At 44.3% G+C, this 26,335-nt stretch overlaps 1 protein-coding gene across 1 annotated transcript in view; it reads right to left on the bottom strand.

The window, feature by feature from the left end:
- The window catches only part of LOC116049966 (caskin-2-like), an 88,816-nt gene that overhangs the window by 43,525 nt on the left and 18,956 nt on the right, over positions 1–26,335 (bottom strand). The window contains exon 3 of the mRNA XM_035996421.1: positions 9,143–9,194. Within this exon, the coding sequence (XP_035852314.1) occupies positions 9,143–9,194 (52 nt within the window). The remainder of the gene's footprint in view (positions 1–9,142; positions 9,195–26,335) is intronic.

The following is a 26,335-nucleotide window of genomic DNA, read 5'->3' on the forward strand; positions in this document are numbered from 1 at the left end:
TCGGGGCGTCCCTCCCCAGAGCTTTCAGACTGTTGTTGCTGGTTGTTTGAAAACAAGTCTCTAAATTGTTATTAAAAGGCGTCCCACAAGGATCAAGTTGAGGTCCTCTGCTTTTTTTTCGCTAGTATTGAGTTGCGATTTTCTTTTCCTTTCTTTAACAAAAACATAAGTAAGGGTTAATGCCCGACGAGGTGTCCATTGTCAGGTATTAATGGATGACGGCGAGGCATGAACCGTCCGACGCGCAGCGCCGAAGTATACCATGGTCACTTGCCAAATAACACATTTTAAAAACATAAGTTTATATTTTAACTCCTTTTACAATCGAAATCTAAAGTTTTTCCAAACAATAACTCTGTTTCCCTTTTTACGCCTGAGGGTTGGACTAATACCTGCAACAATCATTCCCATCCCATAAGCTTCTTATGCAATGCAAAAGTTATTCCCTGCTCCAGGAAATAGGAAGGACCTTAGATACGACTTGCCTCCCTTAGCAACGGGAGATAGTTATAGTCCGCTCAGCTCGCAGAACCCTTCAGTTTAGCTACGAGCCAGAAAGCTAACACTATCCTAGCAAGATCCAAAGTCAATAACATTGTGTACAGTTGGCAATCAGTAAAAATAATTTGACAGTATGTTGAACAACAAGACAAGCTTGCTATCAGCCATGTCATTGTTACCAAAACAATTTAACGACTTTTACGAACAATTTTGTCCACGATGTGTAACGTTACTGTCGGCCGCAGCCTGAAGTAGAGACCTGAACAGTGAACGGGATGACTTCTTACAGCGTGTGTGTTAGCGCCATCCTGTGGTGTTCAGAGGACGAGGCACTGAAGCACCTCACAGTGTTGGAAATAACAGATTCACATTTCCTTTTTGTTTTAATGTAGTGCATTCATTTAGAACAGTAAACAGTCAGTTTCACCGGAACTCCTTTAGTAGGTGTCCTATAACACTTTTTATGGACACCCTGCAGCCAATCAGAATCAAGTATTCACGCGTGTCGGACGGTTCATGCCTCACCGTCGTCCATTAATACCTGACATTAACCCGGGCATTAACCCTTACATAATACACTTCCAGAGACAATATATCATGAGACATTTCTAAAAACTGATTGTTTTCTAAGAAGAATGCACATCACACGTCAGTCAGTCTGACATGTATTTCGTTTGTAAAGAAGAACAAAACATGGATTTTCTGTTTTCACTCTGTTTCCATGGAAACAGATATGATTTAGTTGCGTCAGTGGTACCGTATGAACAGAATATATTAAGGTCAATCATACATTTTTTGATGATTTTTTTAATAAGTTTGTGTCAAAACATGGAGGCCATTCCATCGGACACGGAGGCCATTCTATCAAACGTGGAGGCCGTTCCATCGGACGTGGAGGCCGTTCTATCAAACATGGAGGCCGTTCTATCAAACACGGAGGCCGTTCCATCGGACGTGGAGGCCATTCTATCAAACATGGAGGCCGTTCTATCAAACATGGAGGCCGTTCCATCGGACGTGGAGGCCATTCTATCAAACATGGAGGCCGTTCTATCAAACGTGGAGGCCGTTCCATTGGACGTGGAGGCCATTCTATCAAACATGGAGGCCGTTCTATCGGACATGGAGGCCGTTCTATCAAACAGGAAGGCCGTTCTATCAAACATGGAGGCCGTTCTATCGGACATGGAGGCCGTTCTATCAAACAGGAAGGCCGTTCTGTCGAACACGGAGGCCGTTCCATCGGACATGGAGGCCGTTCTATCAAACATGGAGGCCGTTCTATCGGACATGGAGGCCGTTCTATCAAACAGGAAGGCCGTTCTGTCGAACACGGAGGCTGTTCCATCGGACATGGAGGCCGTTGTATCAAACATGGAGGCCGTTCTATCAAACATGGAGGCCGTTCTATCGGACATGGAGGCCGTTCTATCAAACAGGAAGGCCGTTCTGTCGAACACGGAGGCTGTTCCATCGGACATGGAGGCCGTTGTATCAAACATGGAGGCCGTTCACTGACCCGTCAACGCCCGGATGTTCACTCCCTCCCAATCTCACTTCAGTGCAAATAAGTTATGACTTTTCCTCCTCAGAGGTCTGAACAGATTGAAGTGTTTTAACAGCGTGTTGCTGTTCACAGCTCAGAGTTTGGCTCATTTGTTTGATTTTGTTACTGAGAACATTTACAAGCTGTGCTTTATGAGTGCCAGTCGGGCATGTTGGCACACGGAGAACATTTTACAGTTGAAAGATCACACAGACATCCCAACACAGGGTGGAGCACGTATTCAGATTCTTTACTGCAGACATACCACCCTGTAGAAATACTCTGTGTATTTACAGTTGTGTGTCTTGATATTTGAACAGAAATTGTCCATAGAACGTGATTCACATTTATATTTCTGAAAAAACGGAATGAGTTTCTGTCACAGCAGCCGGACAGTTTTATCTCCTCCCTCCTTTAGACGTGTGACGGCGGCCGGCAGCTCAGGGGTTTCCCCCCACCCCCCCCGAAACAAAAGAGCAGAGCTCCCACCATCGCAGACTCATTCCAGCTCTGCTCTCCATAGAAACACAAGCAAACAACCAGCCAACGGACTCAAAAACTAATTTGTCTCACAGGGACGCAGAAAAGAAAGCAGTTTGTTTCCCACACACACGCACACACACATGCACGCACGCACAAACACACACACGCAAACAGACAGACACACATACACACACACACACACAAACACGCACACACGCAGTACTTATTATTTACATGGACTGTACGCTGAAAGTCCTGATTATTTACATGGAGTCTGGTGTAGTTTGGTGATGGTGATTTTGGGGCTGTTTCACATTAAAGTAAAAGGATCTTACTCTTTAACTAAAAGGTCTATCTCTGTAGGGATCCTTTCATAATGTTGTCAGACACTTAGAATAACAATCTGAGTCTGTCAGCAGCAACAACAGAACTTTTAGTGGATGCTGACTGATGCTGAACATCTGTCCTGTAGGGTTACATTACAGCTTGGTTCTTGTTTAATACTGGACCAGTTTCACAGATGGTTGTTCCCATCAGACACTCAGACAGCAATGCATAGGAAAATAGGGTCCAGTTTGAAAAACAAAACAAAAACAACCCTTTACTATTGTAGTTTCACCGAACACTTCCTGTCTCTCCACAGAATAAAACTTTCCCTCCAACACCAGCAGGCTGATACACCTGGAGAGGAGGGGCCGCAGACTCCCACAGTGTAATTAATCCCTCAGAAACTTGGCGAAATGTAAAACTGTGTGAGCCAGGAGGAAAGTATGTCGAGTCATTGTTCAGCCGAGGCGAGCTGGATGCCTTTCTGTTTCATTAAACACAAAGTCCGGTTCTGCTCTTGCGTGTTCTTATGTTCCGAGTGTCACTGTTCCGTTTGTTCGCTCAGAGTGCTGCTCTCTGTGTCAACACGATGTCAGACAAGAGACGCCATTAAAGTTTAACCATCAGATGAATGAATTAACCAAGAGATCAGACTGCAGACAATACTGCACACGTTTACTGCATGAATCTCTTTTAACCCTCCTGCCAAATGTGACCCGTTTTCAAAGTTTCTAAATAAGAAATATGGATTTCTTTCAAGCAAATTGTCCCAAAATAACATGGATGGTTCCATACAACGCTCTTTGCAAGTAAAATTAACCCTAAACCCAACCGTTCCATTCTTCTTTATCTAAACCCAACTGTCCCGTTCTTCTTTTCCTAAACCCAACCGTCCCGTTCTTCTTTTCCTAAACCCAACCGTCCCGTTCTTCTTTACCTAAACCCAACCGTCCCGTTCTTCTTTACCTAACCCAACTGTCCCGTTCTTCTTTATCTAAACCCAACTGTCCCGTTCTTCTTTACCTAAACCCAACCGTCCCGTTCTTCTTTATCTAAACCCAACCATCCCGTTCTTCATTACCTAAACCCAACTGTCCCGTTCTTCATTACCTAAACCCAACTGTCCCGTTCTTCATTACCTAAACCCAATCGTCCCGTTCTTCTTTACCTAAACCCAACTGTCCCGTTCTTCTTTACTTAAACCCAACTGTCCTGTTTTTCTTTACCTAAACCCAACCGTCCCGTTCTTCATTACCTAAACCCAACCGTCCCATTCTTCATTACCTAAACCCAACTGTCCCGTTCTTCATTACCTAAACCCAACCGTCCCGTTCTTCATTACCTAAACCCAACCGTCCCGTTCTTCATTACCTAAACCCAACCGTCCCGTTCTTCCTTACCTAAACCCGACTGTCCCGTTCTTCTTTACCTAAACCCAACCGTCCCGTTCTTCTTTACCTAAACCCGACTGTCCCGTTCTTCTTTTCCTAAACCCAACTGTCCCGTTCTTCTTTTCCTAAACCAAAATGTCCCGTTCTTCTTTTCCTAAACCCAAATGACCCGTTCATGTCCCACGTGTCACGTAAACGTACCTTTTATAAGCCCCCCCATCTTTTCCTAAACCTAACTGCGTCAAAAGTGACACCAATAGTCCCGACCAAGCGCGTTTAGATAAAACGCGTTTAGATCTGACGCTAAAGGAGACTTTTAGCGTCAACCACAAACGCCAAAGGCACCTGACCAAGCGTCCGTGTGTTACGCGATGGGAGTGAGAATGTGTTGAATCAGCAGTGTAGTCTACATAATCGGAGGTATACGCTGTATACCCACTAAGAAAGCTCCAGGATTTCCGTATACCCACAAAAAAATGTGCAATGATACGTTAACATAGTTTTGTGACAGAACTTTCACTTCAGCTATGTGTTTTCGCAAATATGGGTCGAGTAATGTGACCGCAAACTGAACAAATGCTGCAGAAGATGCAGAGAGACTAACGTAGTATACTCACTACAATAAACTAGACTACACCACTGGGTCTGATTGACTCCTTCCCCTCACCGCGGATCTGTGAACTCTCTCCTGCCTCGTCTCTCAGCTGTCAGCGCTGCATTAAGTCATTCCGGCTCTGTCCGGTCCTCTGCTCCCTGACCTTTGAACCCGCTGGGCGACCCTCTGACCCTCTCAGGGGGCCGAACAAAAGAGAGGGGGACAGCCGACGGCGCCCCGGGACTCACTGGTGTTTTGCGGCGCTCTTGGACTCTCGGGGAGCTTTTGTTATGGCGACAGTGTTGACTTTAAGGCTGCGAGAGTTGTTTTTTATCAGGTCTGCGAACAGACAGGACACACTTTCTGCTTCTGAAATATAAAAACATTGACTACTTTTACTGTATTTTGTTCAGGAAATGTTCCTTTACTAGGGCTGAAACGGTTCCTTGATTATCTCGAGTAATTCCACTACTATCGATGCAAATTTGGTTAACGTTGTACAGAGGGCTTTAAATTGACACCCGCCAACACGCCAAATGCGGGTAAAAATGTAACTTTGGCGGGTATCGCTGTAAAGTTATTAGACAATTTGTCCAGTGATGAATAAAGCAAACGACTTTGCGTCTGTTTTGAATCAGCCGGCTGCAGAAATGTTGCCAGATTGGTCTGTTTTCCACCAAGAAATTTGTACGGTTTTGTGCGTTTGGCTTAGCAAATGTAGCACTTCTTACATTTCTTACACCAGGGGTTCTCAATAGGTGAGGCGCGCCTCCCCTGGGGGGCGCCAAAGAGCCACAGGGGAGGCGCGACACGTGAAGAAAAAATAACTGTATGCAGCTCTATTGATATCTGTAATTGTGCGTGCGTGTATTAGCTTTAAAGTGCATCGTTTCCTTGTCCCAAGTCAACAGAAGTCAGCATTAAGGGAGGAGACAGGACCCAGCAAAAAAATGGTCGCCGGACATCCCCGTGCACCTAGTGCAGCCTCGGACCTGGTCGGGGTCCGAGGCTGCACCTCTGCTGCAGTGTGACAGAGACCGGGAGAAATGCCGATCACGCGTTATGGTTGTCTGTGGAGAGCGAGTTCCCCCAGATCTCCACTAAGGCTATGAAAGTCCTAATCCCCTTCACCTCCACCTACTTGTGTGAGTGCGGGTTTGGCTGCAGGTGGAGGTCGACTTGCGTTTATTTCTCTCTGCAGTGCAGCCCCGCATCCAACACCTTTGCGCATCAAAAGCGTGGCCTCATTGTTTCCACTGACAGACGCGGCATCAGCTGATTTTGCCGGGGCTTCAGCCCCGAATGTATTTTGAAAAGTTGACTGACATATGAAACCGGACGTCGCTTAGTGTCCACTCTCGCTGTAAAAAGCTGTGCAGGTTCAGGTTTATGGATGCGCTCTGCTGTCGACATGCTGCGGTAGATGTGTCCCGTTTGTGCTCCGTGTATTTCTGCCGTAGTTTTGGTTTTCCACCTCCGATGTAGAGTAACGTACAGCCACTTCCCTAAACTTTGTCTCATTCAGAGACCAGAGACCCAAACGGGGCTCTGAGTCTGTCAGACGGTCTGAGATCTACCGTATCAGCAGAGCAATCACGTAATGCACAGCAGGCTATGGTGCAGGTAGATTATTTTCTGAAATATCGTGACTTTATTCTTGTAATAGCCTATTATCACTTTATTTTTCTCAAAATATCACGACTCCTCCAAATCTCAGAGAACACAGATGGGATGAGATATATTTGAATGTGAATGTGCACAAAGTTTTGGACATGAGCAGAAATCTTGCTCAAACATCTGAAATATTACAGTCCAGGAGTTTATTAATAAATTAAAATGAATAATGTATCATTGAGGTAAATAATTGACATATGCACATTTAAGGAGGTTACTTCCCCAACAAAAGAAGCAAAAGAGGAGGGAGGAGTAAATGATGCCTCTAGAGGCTACATGTGTGCTGACTCAGATATAATTAGAAAAGTTGATCTACAGGAGAATAAATAGATGAAAGCAATATAGAATGCCTCAGAGCCTTACTGCTAAATATTCCATTATGTTTTTAGATTTTGATTGTAATCTGTTTCCCTTTACATAAAGATATTTCCAGCATATTGATTCAGAAAAAGGTAGAAATAGGTGCATACAAATTCACCAGAATGCAGGAAATGAAGTGTTTAATGCTCAAAATATTCAGGGGGTTGACACCATAACACATGTTAAGCATGTTTTGTTGACTTGTGGATAGGCCCACTGATGTTCAGTGATTTTAAAAGCAGCCTCAATTAGGCCTGCATGAAGTTAGAAATGATTTGCTGTTGCAAAGAATCGTTTATGAATGCACTTTTTAAAAAGTTGTGGAAATAAAATGTCTTCAAATACAATATTAAAAAATATTTACATTTTATCAGTTATTGAAACTTATCATTGTCTGGGACACACAAAAGATGGCATGTACTGCAGAGGCGTGTGTGGGTTAGGGCAGGCGGACGGGATTTTGGGGAAGGGGGGACTCGGCTGTCCTTAACTACTCTAAGGGGAGGCTCACATTCACCCAATTTGAAAACCCCTGTCTTACACTAATCCTACATTTCCCATGAACAATATGTTGTGGGTGCGGGTGAAAAAAGAACTTTGGTGGGTAATGTAAAGTTATTAGACAGTTTGGCCAATAAGCACAATAAATATCAGATATTTTACACGTTACCTGTGATAGGAGTGTCAGAGGCGAGGTTACCCTCACCCTATCCCCACGCTAGCGCACCCCATCTAAGGCGGCCCGCGCACAGTGTACGGCTCGAGTATACCCGCCGCTTAAGCCATTCAAACCGATAATCCGGGAAATCCCCCGCAGCTCAATGTTGGCAGGTATAAAATAAGTAATGTATATCTGAGATACATAGGCCTGTAACAATTATTACATAATTGTCTAATCACAATATTTATACGTAATCTCGGTTTCTGTGTTTAACTGCAATCAAACCGCAAAACTGAAAGTGGGCTGCCGACAAAAAGGTACAGAGGTAGTGGTATCGGTACAAACGTTAACCAGGAAAACAGAGAACTCAACTTGAATGTATGTTGCTTCAAAGTTATAAGTAAGTTGACGAACTCTTTTAGTTATCGCCAATCGTTCCGGACCCCTGACAGAGATCTTTTTTTAGATGCGGACCTTTGAGTGATACGTTTGAAAACCTCTGCTATACACAAGTTCATAGCAACAAAAATGACAAAGGGAGGATACAGTTAGAAAAGCTGTTTCATGATAATAAAGAGGTGTGGTATACTTCATAGGCTGTGTACCCGTGTTACTATTATTATTATCTGGGTCACATGACAGTGATTGTACAACAAAAGATGTATCCTGGAATTCACTCCAAACTTGAATTTATTTGAAAGAAAGTTAAGACTGAAAGAGGCAATTATATTGTCAATCGTGATTATTTTCTGAGACAACTAATTGCACAGCAACATTGGGAATTGCTCCAGCTCCAGAGATACGAGTGGAAACATGCAGCTGGTGTGTGTTTAAAGACGAGACAGCTCGGAGATGTTTGAGAGGAAGCAGCAGGAGGGAAATAAAACACTCGGAACAAAGAGAAATATTGATGAGGAGGGAGTCAACTTTCTCCGTCTGTTTTCTCCTTCCAGGCTAACGAGCTCCGAGGGGGTAGGGGTGGGGTGGGACGGGGGAATGCATCCCGTTAGCGTTCGGCAGAATGAACTTCTGACAGAAGACGCAACTGAACTCTGAATGCGCTGAGTCATGTGCTGACTTCAGCCCGCGTAGTTTCCACTGTTACTGCAGAGTGGGCACACTTTTATAGACGCAGAGGGAGCGGAGTAACGGCCGGCAGAGGGAGCAGAGTAACGGCTGGGCACACACGGCACAAACGGGATCCAAAAACAAACACAAATAAACACTTAGGAATACATAGACATGCGGGGGAGGTTTAGCAGAGCTTCTGCAGATTTCACCAAGTCAAATGTAAGACTTGCTTAAGACCATTATGAATGAAATTCAAGACCTATATCACAAAATTAAAAAAAAACAGCAACAAAAAAACGAACGGCAGAGACAGTCACACACGCGCACACACACAATGCCACTTTGCACACATATATAGACCTTTTTATCCTGTGTAAATTATTTTTAGAAGCTATTGAATGTTAACTGTCTGTATTTGCATGTTGTATGCTGAGGCCACGTCTCAGACGATTTTCTGTCCTGACAGACAATAAAGTTTTCTGAATATGAAAGCGTGTGGTTTTTTTTTATAGCGTTGATTTCACATCACTCACCCGTCTGAGTCCTGGTAGTTGACATTCAGTCTCTTGGTGGAGCCCAGCAACTCTGGAAAACACAAAACACACGTTATTAGTATGTAGTTTGGATCAACGGAAGTATATTTCCAGGATAAAGCCTGGACGTCAGTATGTATGGATCATTTTATTTCTATAGTTTGTAGCTGACGCGTTCAATCTCACAATGTGCACCGTTTTGCTACGGTTTCCGGTAGGGATGCACCAAATCCAGATTTTTGGGGTTCGGCCGAATATCGAATCCTACTCCCATCCTCAGTCCATTAACACAGTAAACCACATTAAACGGTAACTACCGTTTTTTTCAACCTGGACCCTATTTTTCTATGTTTTTGTGACTGATGGGAACAACAATCTTTGACATTGGTCCAGTATTAAGCGAGATCGCTGCAGTCGGCAGCAGCGAAACAAGCTACAATGTAATTTAATGGGGCAATTGTCCAGCTTGTTTTTACCTTCACAAAAGTGACAGACTCAGATCATTATTCTAAGTGTCTGACAACATTATGGAAAGGATCCCTTCAGAGATAGACCTTTAAAACCTCTTTAAGACCTTTCTGTTCAACCAGAAACAGCTCTGAAGTCGCTAGCGCTAAACCCACCAGACTCCATTTAAAAAAAAATACTTTTAGCGTGTATAGAGCCAACATATTTTCACATGTAAATCGGTAAACTATGTGTTTATTTCAACCAAAACTAGAGTTGTGATGGTTGGAAAAGTGGAAAGACGACCCAAAAACGGCTTTTCATAGTTTTTTGTTTCTGGCGACTTTGAATGAAGTGTATTTTACGATGCTAAAATGACTGTTTATTTACATGGAGTCTGGTGGCTTTAGAGAACACAATTTTGCAGATGTTTTTATGTTTAGAAAAAGGATCTAACTCTTTAACAGAAAGGTCGACCTCCTTAGAAATCCTTTCCATAATGTTGTCAGACACTTAGAATGATAATCTGAGTCTGTCAGCGGCAAAACGAGCACTTTAGTGAAGGTAAATACAAGCTTTAGATTAGAAACATGATTTCTCGAGGTAAGTTGCTGTCTTGAGAGTAACTATGGTGACTGAAGGTGCTGCGGTGTTTACTATCAGAGGGTCTCAGGGGGGTCAAAGGTCAGCGTGCAGGGGAGGATGGGACCCTGGATCCCCCCCGATTCCCCCCCCCCCACCCCAAACATCAGGGCTTTGAAGTCTTTTTTTTCGGGAAAAATCAGCAGGCGTTCCCTCCGGGGGTCCCAGCGCTGCTTTGATTATGACCTGGATTTTATAATTAATGGCAACGAATCTAAACTCAGACACACACTGAACGCAACACGGAAACTTGTCTCTTCTCATAACAAGCTGCACTGGAAGTACGCCATTGCAGACGTCCAAAGTCTTGGAAGCTAATTTTCTGCATTTTCCTTGATAATCAACACACACACACACACACATATATACAGAGACACACACATACACACACACCTTGTGTATTAATATATAATGATACATCACGATATCGGTCCAACTACGAAGGCTAAGTCAAGGTTTTCTGTCTTTGTCCAAAATGTTAGAAAACTGGAACGTTTTTCACCGACAACAACACTGGCTAGAGATTTTACACGTTGGCCTCAAACGTTTCCTCAAACTCTCGGGCTCGCCGGCCTCCGACAGGAAATAGTTGATGCTGAATGAATTATTTCAGCCGACAGTCATCTTCATCTGCTGCACATTTGTTCAAAGTTATTTTTAATGCTGTTTTATGGAGCAAGGAGGTTTCAGCCAGTTGGGTGTGTGTGTGTGTGTGTGTGTGTGTGTGTGTATCTGTATCAGTGTCTGTGTGTGTGTGTGTGTCTGCGTCTGTGTGTGTGTGTATATCAGTGTCTGTGTGTGTGTGTATGTCTGCGTCTGGTGTGTGTGTGTGTGTGTGTATGTCTGTCTACCAAACAGTCTCAGTTTATAATGTGGTGAAACTCTGAGATACTGTCTGAGAGAGATTGTGTTTGTTTGATGCGGCCGGTCTGTTTGAAGGAGATCTCGGAGGGAAACAAGCCTCCCCCCCTGGCACAGGAACACAGGAACACATGAGCACAGGAACACAGGAAGCAGGAGTGGGACACGTCTGTCTTTATCGGCTGACTGAATGAGGACGATGACGCAGTGTGTCTTATCTGCTGGTCCTCCGCCTCAGAGTGGGAGTGGTTGCTACATCCACACTGCTGACTGCTACGTTCGTTCGTACGTACGTACGTACGTGTGTGTGTGTGTGTGTGTGTGTGTGTGTCTCTCTGCTACGTTTGGCTTTAACAGGGTTCAACGATCCTGAAGCTGCGTTCACGCCGAGGTGGGATCAAAGATCTGGAGACAACCCTCTCACACACACACTAGTCTCGCTTTGCCAGACCTTCCTCCACACACACACACACACACACACACACACACACACACACACACACACACACACACACACACACACACACACACACACACACACACACCCTTCAGAGAGTGAGTTCCTCAGTGGTGTGTTGTGAATGTTTGAGTTTTCTAAGTTTTACAGAAAGTGTGAAGCTCTTTAAATAAAGGAGGAGAATCTGTTCATGGTATCATATTAAACTAGGGTTAGTGTTCCCTGTGGGACTCTCATGTTGATACAGATTTGGGTTTTTAAGTCTTCTTTATCTCCAGCTGTCCTCTCTCTCTCTCTCCTCTCCATGTCCCAGAGACAGAGACAGAGACAGAGAAGGCTGGGAGCTGTCTGCATTCCTGCGGAGGTTCAGGCCGAGTGGCGGAGGAATGTAAGCGTCTCTTATCGGCCTCTGGCGTGCCAGCGTGACGTCGGCGTTATCGGCCCGATAAGAGCAGGGAGGCTCATCGGTGGGGGTCATGACATGAAGACGAAATGTCAAACCCAACTTCAAAAGGTGTTTGGTTGGTCGTCACGTAGGACACAAAGAGGCAACACGTCCCAAAAGCTGTCAAAGAATAACGTTGGAAAAATATCGCCAAAGAGACAAAAACTGAGAAAGCTCAGAAAGTGAGAGCTTGGTGAGTCTGGGCGGGGGTGTATCTGACCCCCCCTGCTATGGAACAATAGTGTTGGGACAGGAAGTGGAGGAGAGGCCCTGAAGTCCTGGCTTTGTTTCTGAGAGCGGCTCCTCCGTCAACACAACACACCCTCCTCCACTTCCTGTTCCTCTGGTAGAGAGTCACGGCCAGGTTACAGCCACACACACACACACACACACACACACACACACACACACACACACACACAGACACACACACATACAGAGAGAGACACACACACACTGACACACACACACACACACACACACAGACACAGAGAGACACACACACACTGACACACACACACACACACACACACTGACACACACACACACACACACACACACACCACCGGGAGCTCCGTGGATTGTTGTCGGCAGCTAGCAGGCCCAGCTAGCTACCGGCAGGAATGGAGTACCAACAGCAGGGTGGTTGGCCAGCACCTTCACCTGACCTGGAAGCCCTGTTGGTAATATACAGGCACACTGTAGTGACTCTTACTGCCGTCTACGTAGCCCCCGATGCTAACGTTAGCACAAGTTTGGCTCACCTGCTAACCATAGCCAACAAACTGCAGCGCCATCACCCAGAGGGGATACAGGGGACTTTAACAAGGTGTCCTTAAAGTCGGTATTCCCCAGCTTTCTCCAGCATGTAGACGAGGCTACTAGAGGGAAGAACACACTAGACCAGGGGTCACCAACCTTTTTGAAACTGAGAGCTACTTCATGGGTACTGAGTCATACGAAGGGCTACCAGTTTGATACACTCTTCTGAAATAACTAATTTGCTCAGTTTGCCTTTAGTTATATATGATTATTAATGATTAATGATAGTCATCTATGTGAAGACACTGATCACGTTAATGATTTCTCATTATCAATAATTACCAACAGTGACTTAACAAGGTGGGAAACAGATAATATCAATATTCAATTTTCATTTTTAGAACAGGCCTGAGGGCTACTCATGTGGTCCTTGGGGGCTACCTGGTGCCCGCAGGCACTGTGTTGGTGACCCCTGCACTAGACCATGTATACTCTAACATCAAGAAAGCCTACAGAACTGCTCCTCTCCCTCACCTGGGCCAGTCAGATCACATCCAACTACTCCTGATCCCAGTCAGAAGGACTATCTAACCCTGGCCTGACACTGTCCTACCCAGCTCCAGGACCGCTTCCTATAAGGACATGGCTGTGTGCAGTATGTTACAGAATAGAGCCCTTTGTTTATTGTTATGATTTCATCTTTCTTGTACGATAAGCTGCACAATTGACATTACAGCAGAGGTGACCAACTGAATGTTGACTCAGAGTTCCCTGCTCCTACACTAGTTCAGTTAGGATTTAGTATGTCTTTGAATTGTTTTTACTTGAAAATTTACATTTTAAAGAAAATAAATAAGAACTGTTTTCACTCCACATTGTGCCCATTATGATCATCAGTTATGAAGTAACTCAGACTTTTAAAAACACATTTTTAAAGAATATCGTCTAATTATCGTTAAAATCGGCAAAAATATCGAGATATTATTTTTTGTCCATATCGCCCACCCACACACACACACACACACACACAGACACACACAAAGACACACACACACACACACACACACACTCACAGACGTACACACAGGACAAAGACAGACACACACACAGACACACACACACACACACACACACACACAGACACACACAGACACACACATATAGAGACACACACACAGACACACACATATAGAGACACACACACACACACACAGACAGACACACACACACACACACACAGGACAAAGACAGACACACACACAGACACACACACACACAGACACACACCCACACACACACACACAGACACACACACACACAGGACAAAGACAGACACACACACAGACACACACACACACACACACACACCCACATGTCCAGCTTGTATCCAGTAACAGTTGAACTCTGTCTGACTCAGTGTGCTGTGCTGTGTGTTTGGACCACGGCCAGTTGGTCCTGAAAGAAACCGTTGTCTGTATATTTATATTTAGTGCCCAGCGGCCGCTGCTCGGTCTGCCCGCCGCACGCCACAATGAGAGGAGAGACTCAGGCGTATCGTCTCCGTTGTTTCCTTCATTCTGAAGGCAAAGACAAGTGTGAGGCGTCTCCTGCAGACGTGTAATCACACATCTGATACCCGCAGCCTAATTTTAGCCGCTGGATCTCTGCAACAGATTCTCTTCCAGACCGAGACTAACTCCTGCAAAAACCTCCTCCTCCTTTTTCTTCCTCTTCTCTTCTCTCGCTGCATTCTTTGTGGCGGCGATTCCACCAGACGTTCAACTTTCTGCTGACATTCATAAAAAGAGAGAGAGAGCGAGTCTCTGGAGCTGAAACCAGCGCTGGAAGAGGTATTCAGATCCTTTACTGCAGTAAAAGTACTAACACCACACTGTTAAAATACACTGTTACAGTTAAAGTCCTGCAGTGAAAATGTTCCTTCAGTAAAAGTCTGTAAGTATCATCAGGAAAATGTAGTTAAAGTATTAAAAGTGGAGTAAAAAGTCCAATATTTCTCTCTGAAATGTAGTGGAGTAGAAGTAGAAAGTGGCATGAAAAGAAAAGACTCAAGTAAAGTACAAGTACCTCAACATGTGGTACTGAAGTACAGTACTGGAGTACATGTACTTAGTTACATCCCACCCCTGGCTGATATTTGTGTTTTTACATTCAGGACTTTGAATTAATAGTCCATTGAGATACAGATAGCTTTACGCACTGACCAATCAGAAGAGCCGCCATCTGACTGTGACGCAGCTCTGCAGTCGGTCAGTCACGTGACACACACACACACACACACACACACACACACACACAGACAGAGAAACACACACACACACACACAGACAGAGAAACACACACACACACACACACACAGAGAAACACACACACAGACAGAGAAACACACACACACACACACACACACACAGAAACACACACACAGACAGAGAAACACACAGACAGACAGAGAAACACACACACACACACACAGACAGAGAAACACACACACACACACACACACACACACACACTCTCTCTCTCTCTCTCCCTGGCTCTCTGCGCCCCGTTCCCCTAACAGCAGCAGTAAACTCTGATGAGGTTCCCCTGGGTGGGGGGGGGGGGGGGGGGTTAGTTCAATTCAATTCAATTTTATTTATAGTATCAAATCATAACAAGAGTTATCTCGAGACACTTTACAGATAGAGTAGGTCTAGACCACACTCTATAAAGCCCCAACAATTCCAATAGTTCCCCCAAGAGCAAGCATTAGCAGTGGCTATTGCGACAGTGGCGAGGAAAAACTCCCTTTTAGGAAGAAACCTCGGCAGACCCAGACTCTTGGTGGGCGGTGTCTGACGGTTGGGGTTATGACGGTACAGGATGTAGCGTGGCACAGCAGAGCATGGGTGGACGCGGTGGACGCAGCAGGACGTAGCCGGGCATTGCAGGGAATCGCAGAGCGTAGCAGGGTGTAGCAGGTCCATAGCCACAGCTGCACCCAAGACCCAGGTCTTGGTGTCGCCCTAATCCGAGGCGATGTTCTGGGCGAAGAAGAAACATAAGGACTCTGGGGAGTAAACTCCCCAGAGCTAGGTGAGTAACAAGCTCTTCTGAGACAGGATGTGCATAAAAGGAAACAAAAGAAAAGAGCGTGTCATAAGAAGGAACTTCCTCGGCAGTCTAGAATTATAACAGCATAACTAGGAGAGGCACTATATTATTCATTATACGATAGGTAAATCTGATGACTGTAAAGAGAAGCAGAGAAAAGCAGGGGTGCTGTGTCTGCAGCTATACACCCTGCCCCGCCGGTCTAGGCGTTCACTGCAACTCCTCACTCCCTAACTATAAGCTTTATCAAAGAGGAGAGTTTTCAGTTTAGTCTTAAATGTAGCGACGGTGTCAGCCCCCCGAACCCAGATTGGGAGCTGGTTCCACAGGAGAGGAGCCTGATAGCTGAAGGCTCTGCCTCCCATTCTACTTTTAGAGACTCTAGGAACCACAAGTAACTCTGCATTCTGGGAGCGTAGTGCTCTAGTGGGACAATAAGGTACTAAGAGGTCCTCAAGATATGAAGGAGCTTGACCATTTAGAGCTTTATAGGTCAGAAGAAGGATTTTAAATTCAATCCTGGATTTTACAGGAAGCCAATGGAGAGAAGCTAATACAGGAGAAATATGATCTCTTTTCTTAGTTCTTGTCAGAACACGCGCTGCAGCATTCTGGATCAGCTGGAGAGTCCTAACGGACTTATTTGAGCATCCTGATAATAAGGAATTACAGTAGTCCAGCCTGGAAGTAACGAATGCATGGACTAGTTTTTCTGCATCGTTTTGAGATAGGATGTTCCTAATTTTAGCAATGTTACGAAGGTGAAAAAAGGCTGTTCTAGAGGTGTGTTTTAGATGGGCGTTAAAGGATAGATCCTGATCAAAAATAACTCCTAGGTTTCTGACAGTAGTACTGGAGGCCAGGGCAATGCCATCCAGAGTAATTATATCTTCGGCTAATGAGGTTCGTAGGGGTTTGGAGCCCAGCATAATAACTTTGGTTTTGTTTTAGTTTAACATCAGGAAATTGTAGGCCATCCATGATTTTATATCTTTAATGCAAGCTTGAAGTTTAGCTAGCTGGCTGGTTTCGTCTGGCTTGATTGACAGATATAATTGGGTGTCATCCGCATAACAGTGAAAGTTAATTGAGTGTTTCCTAATAATATTGCCTAGAGGAAGCATATATAAGGAGAATAGAATTGGTCCAAGCACTGAGCCTTGAGGAACGCCATGGTTAATTTTAGCGTAATTGGTGGGTTTATTGTTAACATTAACAAATTGCGATCGATCAGAGAAGTAGGACTTAAACCAGTTTAGTGCGATTCCTTTAATGCCAACTAAATGTTCCAGTCTCTGTAAGAGGATGGTATGGTCAATAGTATTGAATGCAGCACTAAGATCTAATAAGACAAGTACGGAGACAAGTCCTTTGTCTGATGCAGTTAGAAGATCGTTAGTGATTTTCACCAGTGCCGTCTCTGTGCTATGATGCTTTCTAAATCCTGACTGAAAGTCCTCAAATAAGCTATTGCTATGTAGAAAATCACATAACTGATTAGCGACTACTTTCTCAAGGATCTTGGAGAGAAAGGGAAGGTTAGATATAGGTCTATAGTTGGCTAAGACCTCAGGATCGAGGGTGGGTTTTTTCAGTAGAGGTTTTATCACAGCTACTTTAAATGACTGCGGTACATAACCTGTCAATAAATACATATTTATCATATCTAGCAATGAAGTGTTAACCACGGGTAACGCTTCTTTAAGTAGCCTCGTTGGGATGGAGTCCAAGAGACAGGTAGATGGCTTAGCTGAAGAGACCTTTAGCATTAATTGTTGAGGGTTTATAGGATAAAAGCAATCTAAGTATATGTCAGGTCTAGTCGTTCTTTCTAGCAGTCTGTCAGTTAAAGGTGACCCATTAGAGGTTGGGGGAAAGAGGTGATGAATAGTATCTCTAATTGTTATAATTTTATCGTTAAAGAAACTCATGAAGTCGTCACTACTCAGAGCTATAGGAATAGATGGCTCAATAGAGCTGTGGCTATCTGTCAGCCTGGCTACAGTGCTGAAAAGAAACCTTGGGTTGTTCTTATTTTCTTCTATTAGTGATGAATAGTAGTCTGATCTGGCCTTTCTTAGGGTCTTCCTATAGGTTTTCAGACTGTCTTGCCAGTCTAAACGAGATTCTTCCAGTTTGGTGGAATGCCATTTACTTTCAAGTTTGCGCGAGATTTGCTTTAATTTACGAGTTTGGGAGTTATACCAAGGTGCTAGTTTCCTTTGCTTCATCGTCTTCTTTTTAAGGGGAGCAACAGAGTCTAAAGTAGTCCGTAGGCAGGCCGTAGCACCGTCTACGAAATTATCAACTTGAGAGGGACTAAAGTTTACATAAAGATCCTCTGTTATATTACGGCACGGTAATGAGTTTAGTGCTGTTGGAATATCTTCCTTAAATTTAGCTATAGCACTGTCAGATAGGCTAGTTACACCACAAAAACACATGAATTAATACTGCACCGAAAATTCTTTCTATGTTTCTAAATTTTAGACATTTCATCCATTTCCCTGCAGTAGCTCACTCACCCAGTGGTGGGCAGTGTGTGTGTGTGTGTGTGTGTGTGTGTGTGTGTGTGTGTGTGTGTGTGTGTGTTCAGGTTGCTGTTTGCAGGTCAACAGAGTGTAATGAGGAAGCAGAGCTGTGTTTGTCCAGCTGGGAGGTTGATTCCCACTGTGCTGTTAGAGCAGTGGGGAGCCTGCAGGCCCGTACTGGTCTGACTGGGAGACAGCAGAGGGACTTTAATGGAAACTAATGGACCAGTTGATGGCGCGGTGGCAAGCGGAAACACTCACATAGAGGCAGCGGCTTGTTAATGAGAGACGTGTTGTCCCAGAGGACAGAAAGTTTAGACTCGGGAGTCCGAAAAGCTGCTGAAGAAATCAACGGCTCACACATGGTCAGGGTTCAACAATGAGGGTCTACACACACACACACACACACACACACACACACACACACGCATGTACGGACGCACGCACACACTCAGACGCACACACACACACAGGCACACAGACACAGAGAAACACACAGGCACACACACACGCACGCATGGACACACGCACAAGCACACAAACACACGCACGCATGTACAGACACTTTGTTAAAGAGTTTGATCCTTTTTTTTTAAACATAAAAACATCCGCGAAGTTCGCTAAACCCACCAGACTCCATGTAAATAATCACTACTTTTATCATCATAAAACGCACTTCATTCAAAGTGGACAGAAACTAAATAAAACTATCAAAGTCCGTCTTGGTTCATCTTTCCACTGTTCCAACAATCACCACTCTGGTTTGGGTTGAAATAAACCCTTAATTCACCCAGGATGTGTGTGGAAATACGCTGGCTCTATACACGCTAAAAGAACTGATTATTTACATGGAGTCTGGTGGAGTTTGGCCATAGGACTCTCAGAGCTGTTTCATGTTAAACTAAAAGGATCTTACTCTTTAACTAAAAGCTCTATCTCTGTAGGGATCCTTTCATAATGTTGTCAGACACTTAGAATAATAATCTGATTCCCATCAGTCACTCACACACAACAACATAGGAAAATGGGGTCCGGGTTGAAAAAAAACCCAGAAGTTACCCTTTAAAGGAGACTTTAGTTACGTTTTTGTGTTGCTTTCAGACACGTGTGTGTGTGTTCTCTCGGCTGCAGTGAATGCGTCACCTTATCTCTGTTTTGTGTAAGTGCGCCGCGCCCCAAACAAACAGGCTGCCGGCCCAGAAAGATGCAGGGCTGCCTTTTGAGAAGAAGTCCATTATGAGCAGCAGAGGAACAGGGTGTGGAGCTGAACTCACTTCCTCCTGAACAATACGTGGAGAACTAAACCCTCCACCCCCGAGACTCTGCACTGGGAAACAATCCTCCACCAGGCCCTTTATCCTGAGGAATATTGATAATATACAACACAGCGATGGCAGGGTGTAAATGAATGGAACAGAAAGACTTTTCTCACATCTGACGATTGCAGTTGGACTTCTATAGCTTTAACTTTCGAAAAAAAAAGCAATTAAAACCTGAAAAAAAACCTACAAACATGTCGGAAAAGGCGACGAAACTCAATACTGGACCAATTTAAAAGATTTCTGTTCACACTTAGACACCGTGGGAACATGGCGCCCAGCAATTACAGAGTCAGAGGGCTAGTGAATGGTTAGATTTGAATAGATTACCATTAGTTGTTTGCACGCACGCACGCACGCACGCACAAACACACACATACACAGACACGCACGCATAGACACTCGCGCACATACACACAGATACAAACACACAAACACAGACACGCGTACACACAGACACATACACGCACATGCACGCACGCACACATAAACACAGACACACACGCACGCACACAAACACGCGTACACACAGACACATACACGCACATGCATTGCACGCACAGACACACACACGCACGCACACACAAACACAGACACGCACGCACACAAACACACACATACACAGACACGCACACATAGACACAGACACGCACGCATAGACACTCGCGCACAAACAGACAAACACGCACACAGACACGCGTACACACAGACACATACACGCACATGCATTGCACGCACGGACACACACGCACGCATACACAAACACAGACACGCACGCACACAAACACGCGTACACACAGTAGAGCTTTGACTTTTACCCAAAAATCATATTCGAAGTTCGTTTGTTTATGAATATTAATATTTGAATATATTCGAATATTTATTAATAATATTTTGATCATTAAATGCCTTCAATAAGGCTTATATTGGTATCAAACTTCGTATATGTTCTGTCCACCAGAGGGCAGTGTATCAGTCAGTAGGCGTGCAATGATGTTGTTAGAAGAAAAACACACTGCCACCACTGTTTGTTTTTTTTTTAAATTAAAAGTCAGACCCTGGATTAAACACAAACAATATGCTTTCAACAGGAAGGTCGGATATTTCACCGTAGCCTACGTAAGTGGTCTGATGTTCATACTTTTGTGCTGGTGTGTGCGTCGAGCCGCGTGTGTGTGGGTGTGTGTGTGTTGTGAGAGAGTGACGGTGATTACCGGTAGCTTCAGAGCGAGTAGCGACTCTATAGTCTTAGTGAGAGAAACAAAGTGTCTCCCCTGTTCTTTCTGACCACGGTGGGACATCCGGAGCAGGAGAAGTTAACCCTCTCCTTGATTTTACGTTGTTTATGGAGAAAGAGAACCAGGAAATGAGTCGGGGAAATGCGCTACCAAGCCGCGGCCGAGCGACGTGTAGTTACATTTTGAAATGCGTGAAAAAGCCTCGGAATCTGAATTGAAAACAAGGTTTACAAGCAAACACATTTACAAAAAAATAATGCTCATAACAGGTTCGAAATTCGAATATTAAGGGCTGCCTAATATTCGTTCGAATATCAATATTTTTTTTAATATTCGAATTATATTCGAATATCGAAGTTCGGCGTCAAAGCCCTAACACACAGACACACACAGACACATACATGCACATGCATGCACGCACAGACAGACACACACACACACACACACACACACACACATGCATGGACGCACAAGTACACGCAGACACACACACGCACGCATGTACAGATGTACGCACGCACGCACACACACACACAGACACACACAGAGACACAGACACACACGCACGCACACACACACAGAGACACATGCACTCAGACGTGCACGCGCACACAGGCGCACACACACGCACACTTATGGTGCCAATTCTGAACCCTGCACTTAGACACCGATGCATGGGAAAATAAGTTGGAGAAAAACGAAATGTCCCTTCAAAGCCTGGCTGGGAAAGAGCAGCGCTGGCCTTTCTCTCTTTGTCACTGGCTCAAAGAACTGGAGGAAACAGTGTGGAGTCAGATTCCAGCCTGAGAAAAGGGGGTCCACACATACCAACGCCGTGACATCATCATCGCCTCCATTCTCCCCTCTGCTGCCGCTCCGACAATGGCTGGCACTCACGCTACTCACACACACACACACACACACACACACACACACACACACGCTACTCCGGGAACTACTCTACTGGTTCAGAGTGAGAAAAATAACTGAAAACCTGAAGCAATCATGAAGCTTTATGTCATGTAAACAAAGACACACACACACACATACAGACACACACACCTACAGGCACAAGCACACACGCACGCATGTTCACACACATGCATGCACGCACGCACACAGACACACACACACAAGCACACCTGGACACACACACGCACGCACGCATACATGCACAATCACACACGCACGTACGTGCGCACAGACACATGCACACAGACACACACACACACATGTACAGATGCACGCACGCACACACACACACGCGCACACACACACACACACACACAGTAAAGGTGTTGGACTAAGCAGAGCTGCACTCTAACGAACTTAAACAAGTTTTGTGGAAATAAAGTCCTGTTTTTAGCATCTCACCACAACTCTGACCTAAATGAAAGCTCTCTGAATTCCTGTCATGCTCCGTGGTGAGAACTGGTCTTCACACACACACACACACACACACACACACACACACACACACACACACACACACACACACACACACACACACACACACACAACTTATAACAGGACGGACTCCGTAAGGGCCCAGAATGAGAGTTTGGACAGAAAAACACAGGAGAGGATTCTGGGTAATATGAGAGGGAGAGAGAGAGAGAGAGAGAGAGAGAGAGAGAGAGAGAGAGAGAGAGAGAGAGAGAGAGAGACAGAGCGAGAGAGAGAGAGACAGAGAGAGAGAGAGAGAGAGAGACAGAGAGAGAGAGACAGAGAGAGAGAGAAAGACAGAGAGAGAGAGAGAGAGAGAGAAAGACAGAGAGAGAGACAGAGAGGCAGAGAGAGAAAGAGCCATGCAGTCAACAGGAGAGACTGCAGAACCTCCGTTACATAACGAATAAAGAAAAACACCGGCAGCCATTACTCTGCTGCACACACTGAACACAACACACTACATCTACACAATACAACATCTACACAACACAACATTTACACAACACACAACACAACATCTAAACAATACACAACATCTACACAACACACAACATCTACACAACACAACACACAATACACAACATCTACACAACACACAACATCTACACAACACACAACATCTACACAACATCTGCACAATACACAACACAACACCTGCACAATACACAACACCTGCACAATACACAACACTAGGGCTGAACGATTAATTGCATTTGCGATAATATCGCGATATGTTAAAACGCGATTTCCTAATCGCAAAGGCTGCGATTTGGTCACGACTCGCGAGAGCAAATCAGTCTGCACTCCGCAGAGAAAGCATCAACTAGCACGCTAACGCTACACTGTACCTTGAGCTGATTTCTGTCATTCTAACAACTCTGAGTTGTAGTTTAAAACTTTTACAGCCATTTTAATAAAATTAAGGGTTTTATTTGGGCTTGAGTCTATACATGCAGTTAATGGATACAGGCACACAGAACTCAAGGCTCGGTTGGCAACGATTAGCTCTGATTAGCGGTTAGCTCCGGTTAGCGGTTAGCTCCGTTATAAAGATATGAGTGGAGGAGCTGCTACTGAGAGGGGTAACAATCAGACTGATAAATGACGTTCAGGGAGCTTTCACAGCAGCGTGGCCGCGGTGTTTCAACAGTTTTATTAGTACAGTTAATCCCACGGCAAAAACACCAGCAACATGCTAACGTAACGATAGCCTCTCTGAGCAAGTGCACACGGCAGCACGCAACTTCACGAGGGGGAGGGGCTGGAGGCAGCTCCTCTCTGTGCACTGTAAAAAATTACACTCTGTGTGTGTGTGTGTGTGTGTGTGTGTGTATATATATATATATACACACTATATACTATATTTTTACTTATTTAACTGTCTAGTGTGTAATTGTGTGTTCATACTATAAATTATTATATTATTATTCTTTGAATAATACAGAAGACAAAGAGCTTAAAAAAATAATCGAATCGCAATCGCAATATTTGGGAAAATAATCGCAATTAGATTATTTTCAAAAATCGTTCAGCCCTACACAACACCTGCACAATACACAACACATCTGCACAATACACAACATCTGCACAATACACACCATCTACACAACATCTACACAATACACAACACAACATCTACACAACACACAACACAACATCTGCACAGTATACAACATTTACACATCTACACAACATCTACATAATACACAACATCTGCACAATATACAACATTTACACAACACAACATCACATCTACACAATACACAACACAACATCTACACAACACACAACACATCTGCACAATACACAACATCTACACAACACAACATCTACACAATACACAACACAACATTTACACAACATCTGCACAATACACAACACATCTGCACAATACACAAGATATACACAATACACAACACATCTGCACAATACAGAACATCTGCACAATACACATCTGCACAATACACAACACAACATCTGCACAATACACAACACAACACCTGCACAATACACAAGATCTGCATAATACACATCTACACAACACCTGCACAACACTCAACACAACATCTGCACAATACACAACACCTGCACAATACACAACATCTACACAACACCTGCACAATACACAACACAACATCTACACAATATACAACACCTGCACAATACACAACACAACCTCTGCACAATACACATCTGCACAATACACAACACATCTGCACAATACACAACACACATCTGTACAATAGACAACACATCTGCACAATACACAACACAACATACACAACATCTGCATAATACACATCTACACAATACACAACATCTGCACAATACACAACACATCTGCACAATACACAACACAACATCTGCACAACACACAACACATCTACACAATACACAACATCTGCACAATACACAACATCTGCACAATACACAACACATCTGCACAATACACAACACATCTGTACAATAGACAACACATCTGCACAATACACAACACAACATACACAACATCTGCATAATACACAACATCTACACAATACACAACATCTGCACAATACACAACAACATCTACACAATACACAACACAACATCTGCACAATACACAACACATCTGCACAATACACAACACAACATCTGCACAATACACAACATCTACACATTACACAACACATCCGCACAATACACAACATCTGCACAATACACAACATCTGCACAATACACAACAACATCTGCACAACACACACAGGATGTAGACTCTAACTAGAGACATGATGGTCTAGTTTTCATTTCAAAGCTTGTATAAAAGTGAAGAGAGGCCTGTTACACAGACAGGAGCGTGCTCAGTGGCAGCACTAGTGGGGTATTACCCCGGTTAGTGAATAACGGGGTTATGCCCGTATACAGGAGCAGGGGAGAATGACAGGAGTAACTCTACCTCCGGTACAGTAGGTGGCGCTCTGCCAACGTAAAACTGGCTTTTTCTTCCGGTTGATGTATGTCAAAATAACACCGACCGCCACTAAATTAGTAAAACTGTAACTACGTAATTCACACACTCTTGTCACGGCGTAGGAAAGCACAGTGGGCTCGCCAGATGATGTCGGGCTCATTATCTGCCCAGAGTCGGGTGGAATCAGCAGGCAGGGGATGCTCGGCGGGGATAGAAGCATTTAAAGGGGAACTATTGACCCTTTGCACGTGACGTCACGCTCCACTCGCGCGAATTATGAATGCCATGACGGACGGCGGATGAGCTATGCTGTAGATGGACGGCAAGCTAAACTCGTACGTTTTCGTTCGTGTTTGTGTTCTCACATTCACAATGTGCAGAGTAATCCTCACCAACACAAGCATGTGTATGTATTGCCTTTCTGTTTCAAATGGAAATGAGTGATAAATAAAATGATCCTCAACCAGCTAGCTGCTGTGCTAACCAGCTAACAGGTCCAACCCGATGATGACCCACATAACTAGCTAACATCGGTTATTCACTGACCTAGCTACATATCCAAAAAAGAAAGCCGTTCCATTGATCATTTAACTTAACACACATACAAAAAATATCGGTTAAATTAAAGATGACATGGCACGGAAACTAGCTTAAAAAATGAGTTAAATGCGGGTCTGCGGAGCTCCTACCCCGGCTAGCTGACGAACTAGCTGCAGCTAGCTTTGGACGGCTCGCTAGCTGCTGCCCATCGCGTCGAAATATCCACCGGTCAAATCTAAACATAGGCTACGCAGCGAATATAATCACAGATAAGAAGATGGCTAGATGTTACAATTATGTGTGGTTACTACTGATCATAGACACTCAGTGATTTACTGCATGGATTAACGTGTGATAGATAATTAATGACTGCACTTCCAAGAGCTGGGATGTGTTCAGGCATCCATTAGCTAGGAAGTTGAATTGGCACACCCAGTTAAC

This window comes from Sander lucioperca, chromosome 21 (assembly GCF_008315115.2).
Source record: "Sander lucioperca isolate FBNREF2018 chromosome 21, SLUC_FBN_1.2, whole genome shotgun sequence".
Taxonomy (NCBI): Eukaryota; Metazoa; Chordata; class Actinopteri; order Perciformes; family Percidae; genus Sander; species Sander lucioperca.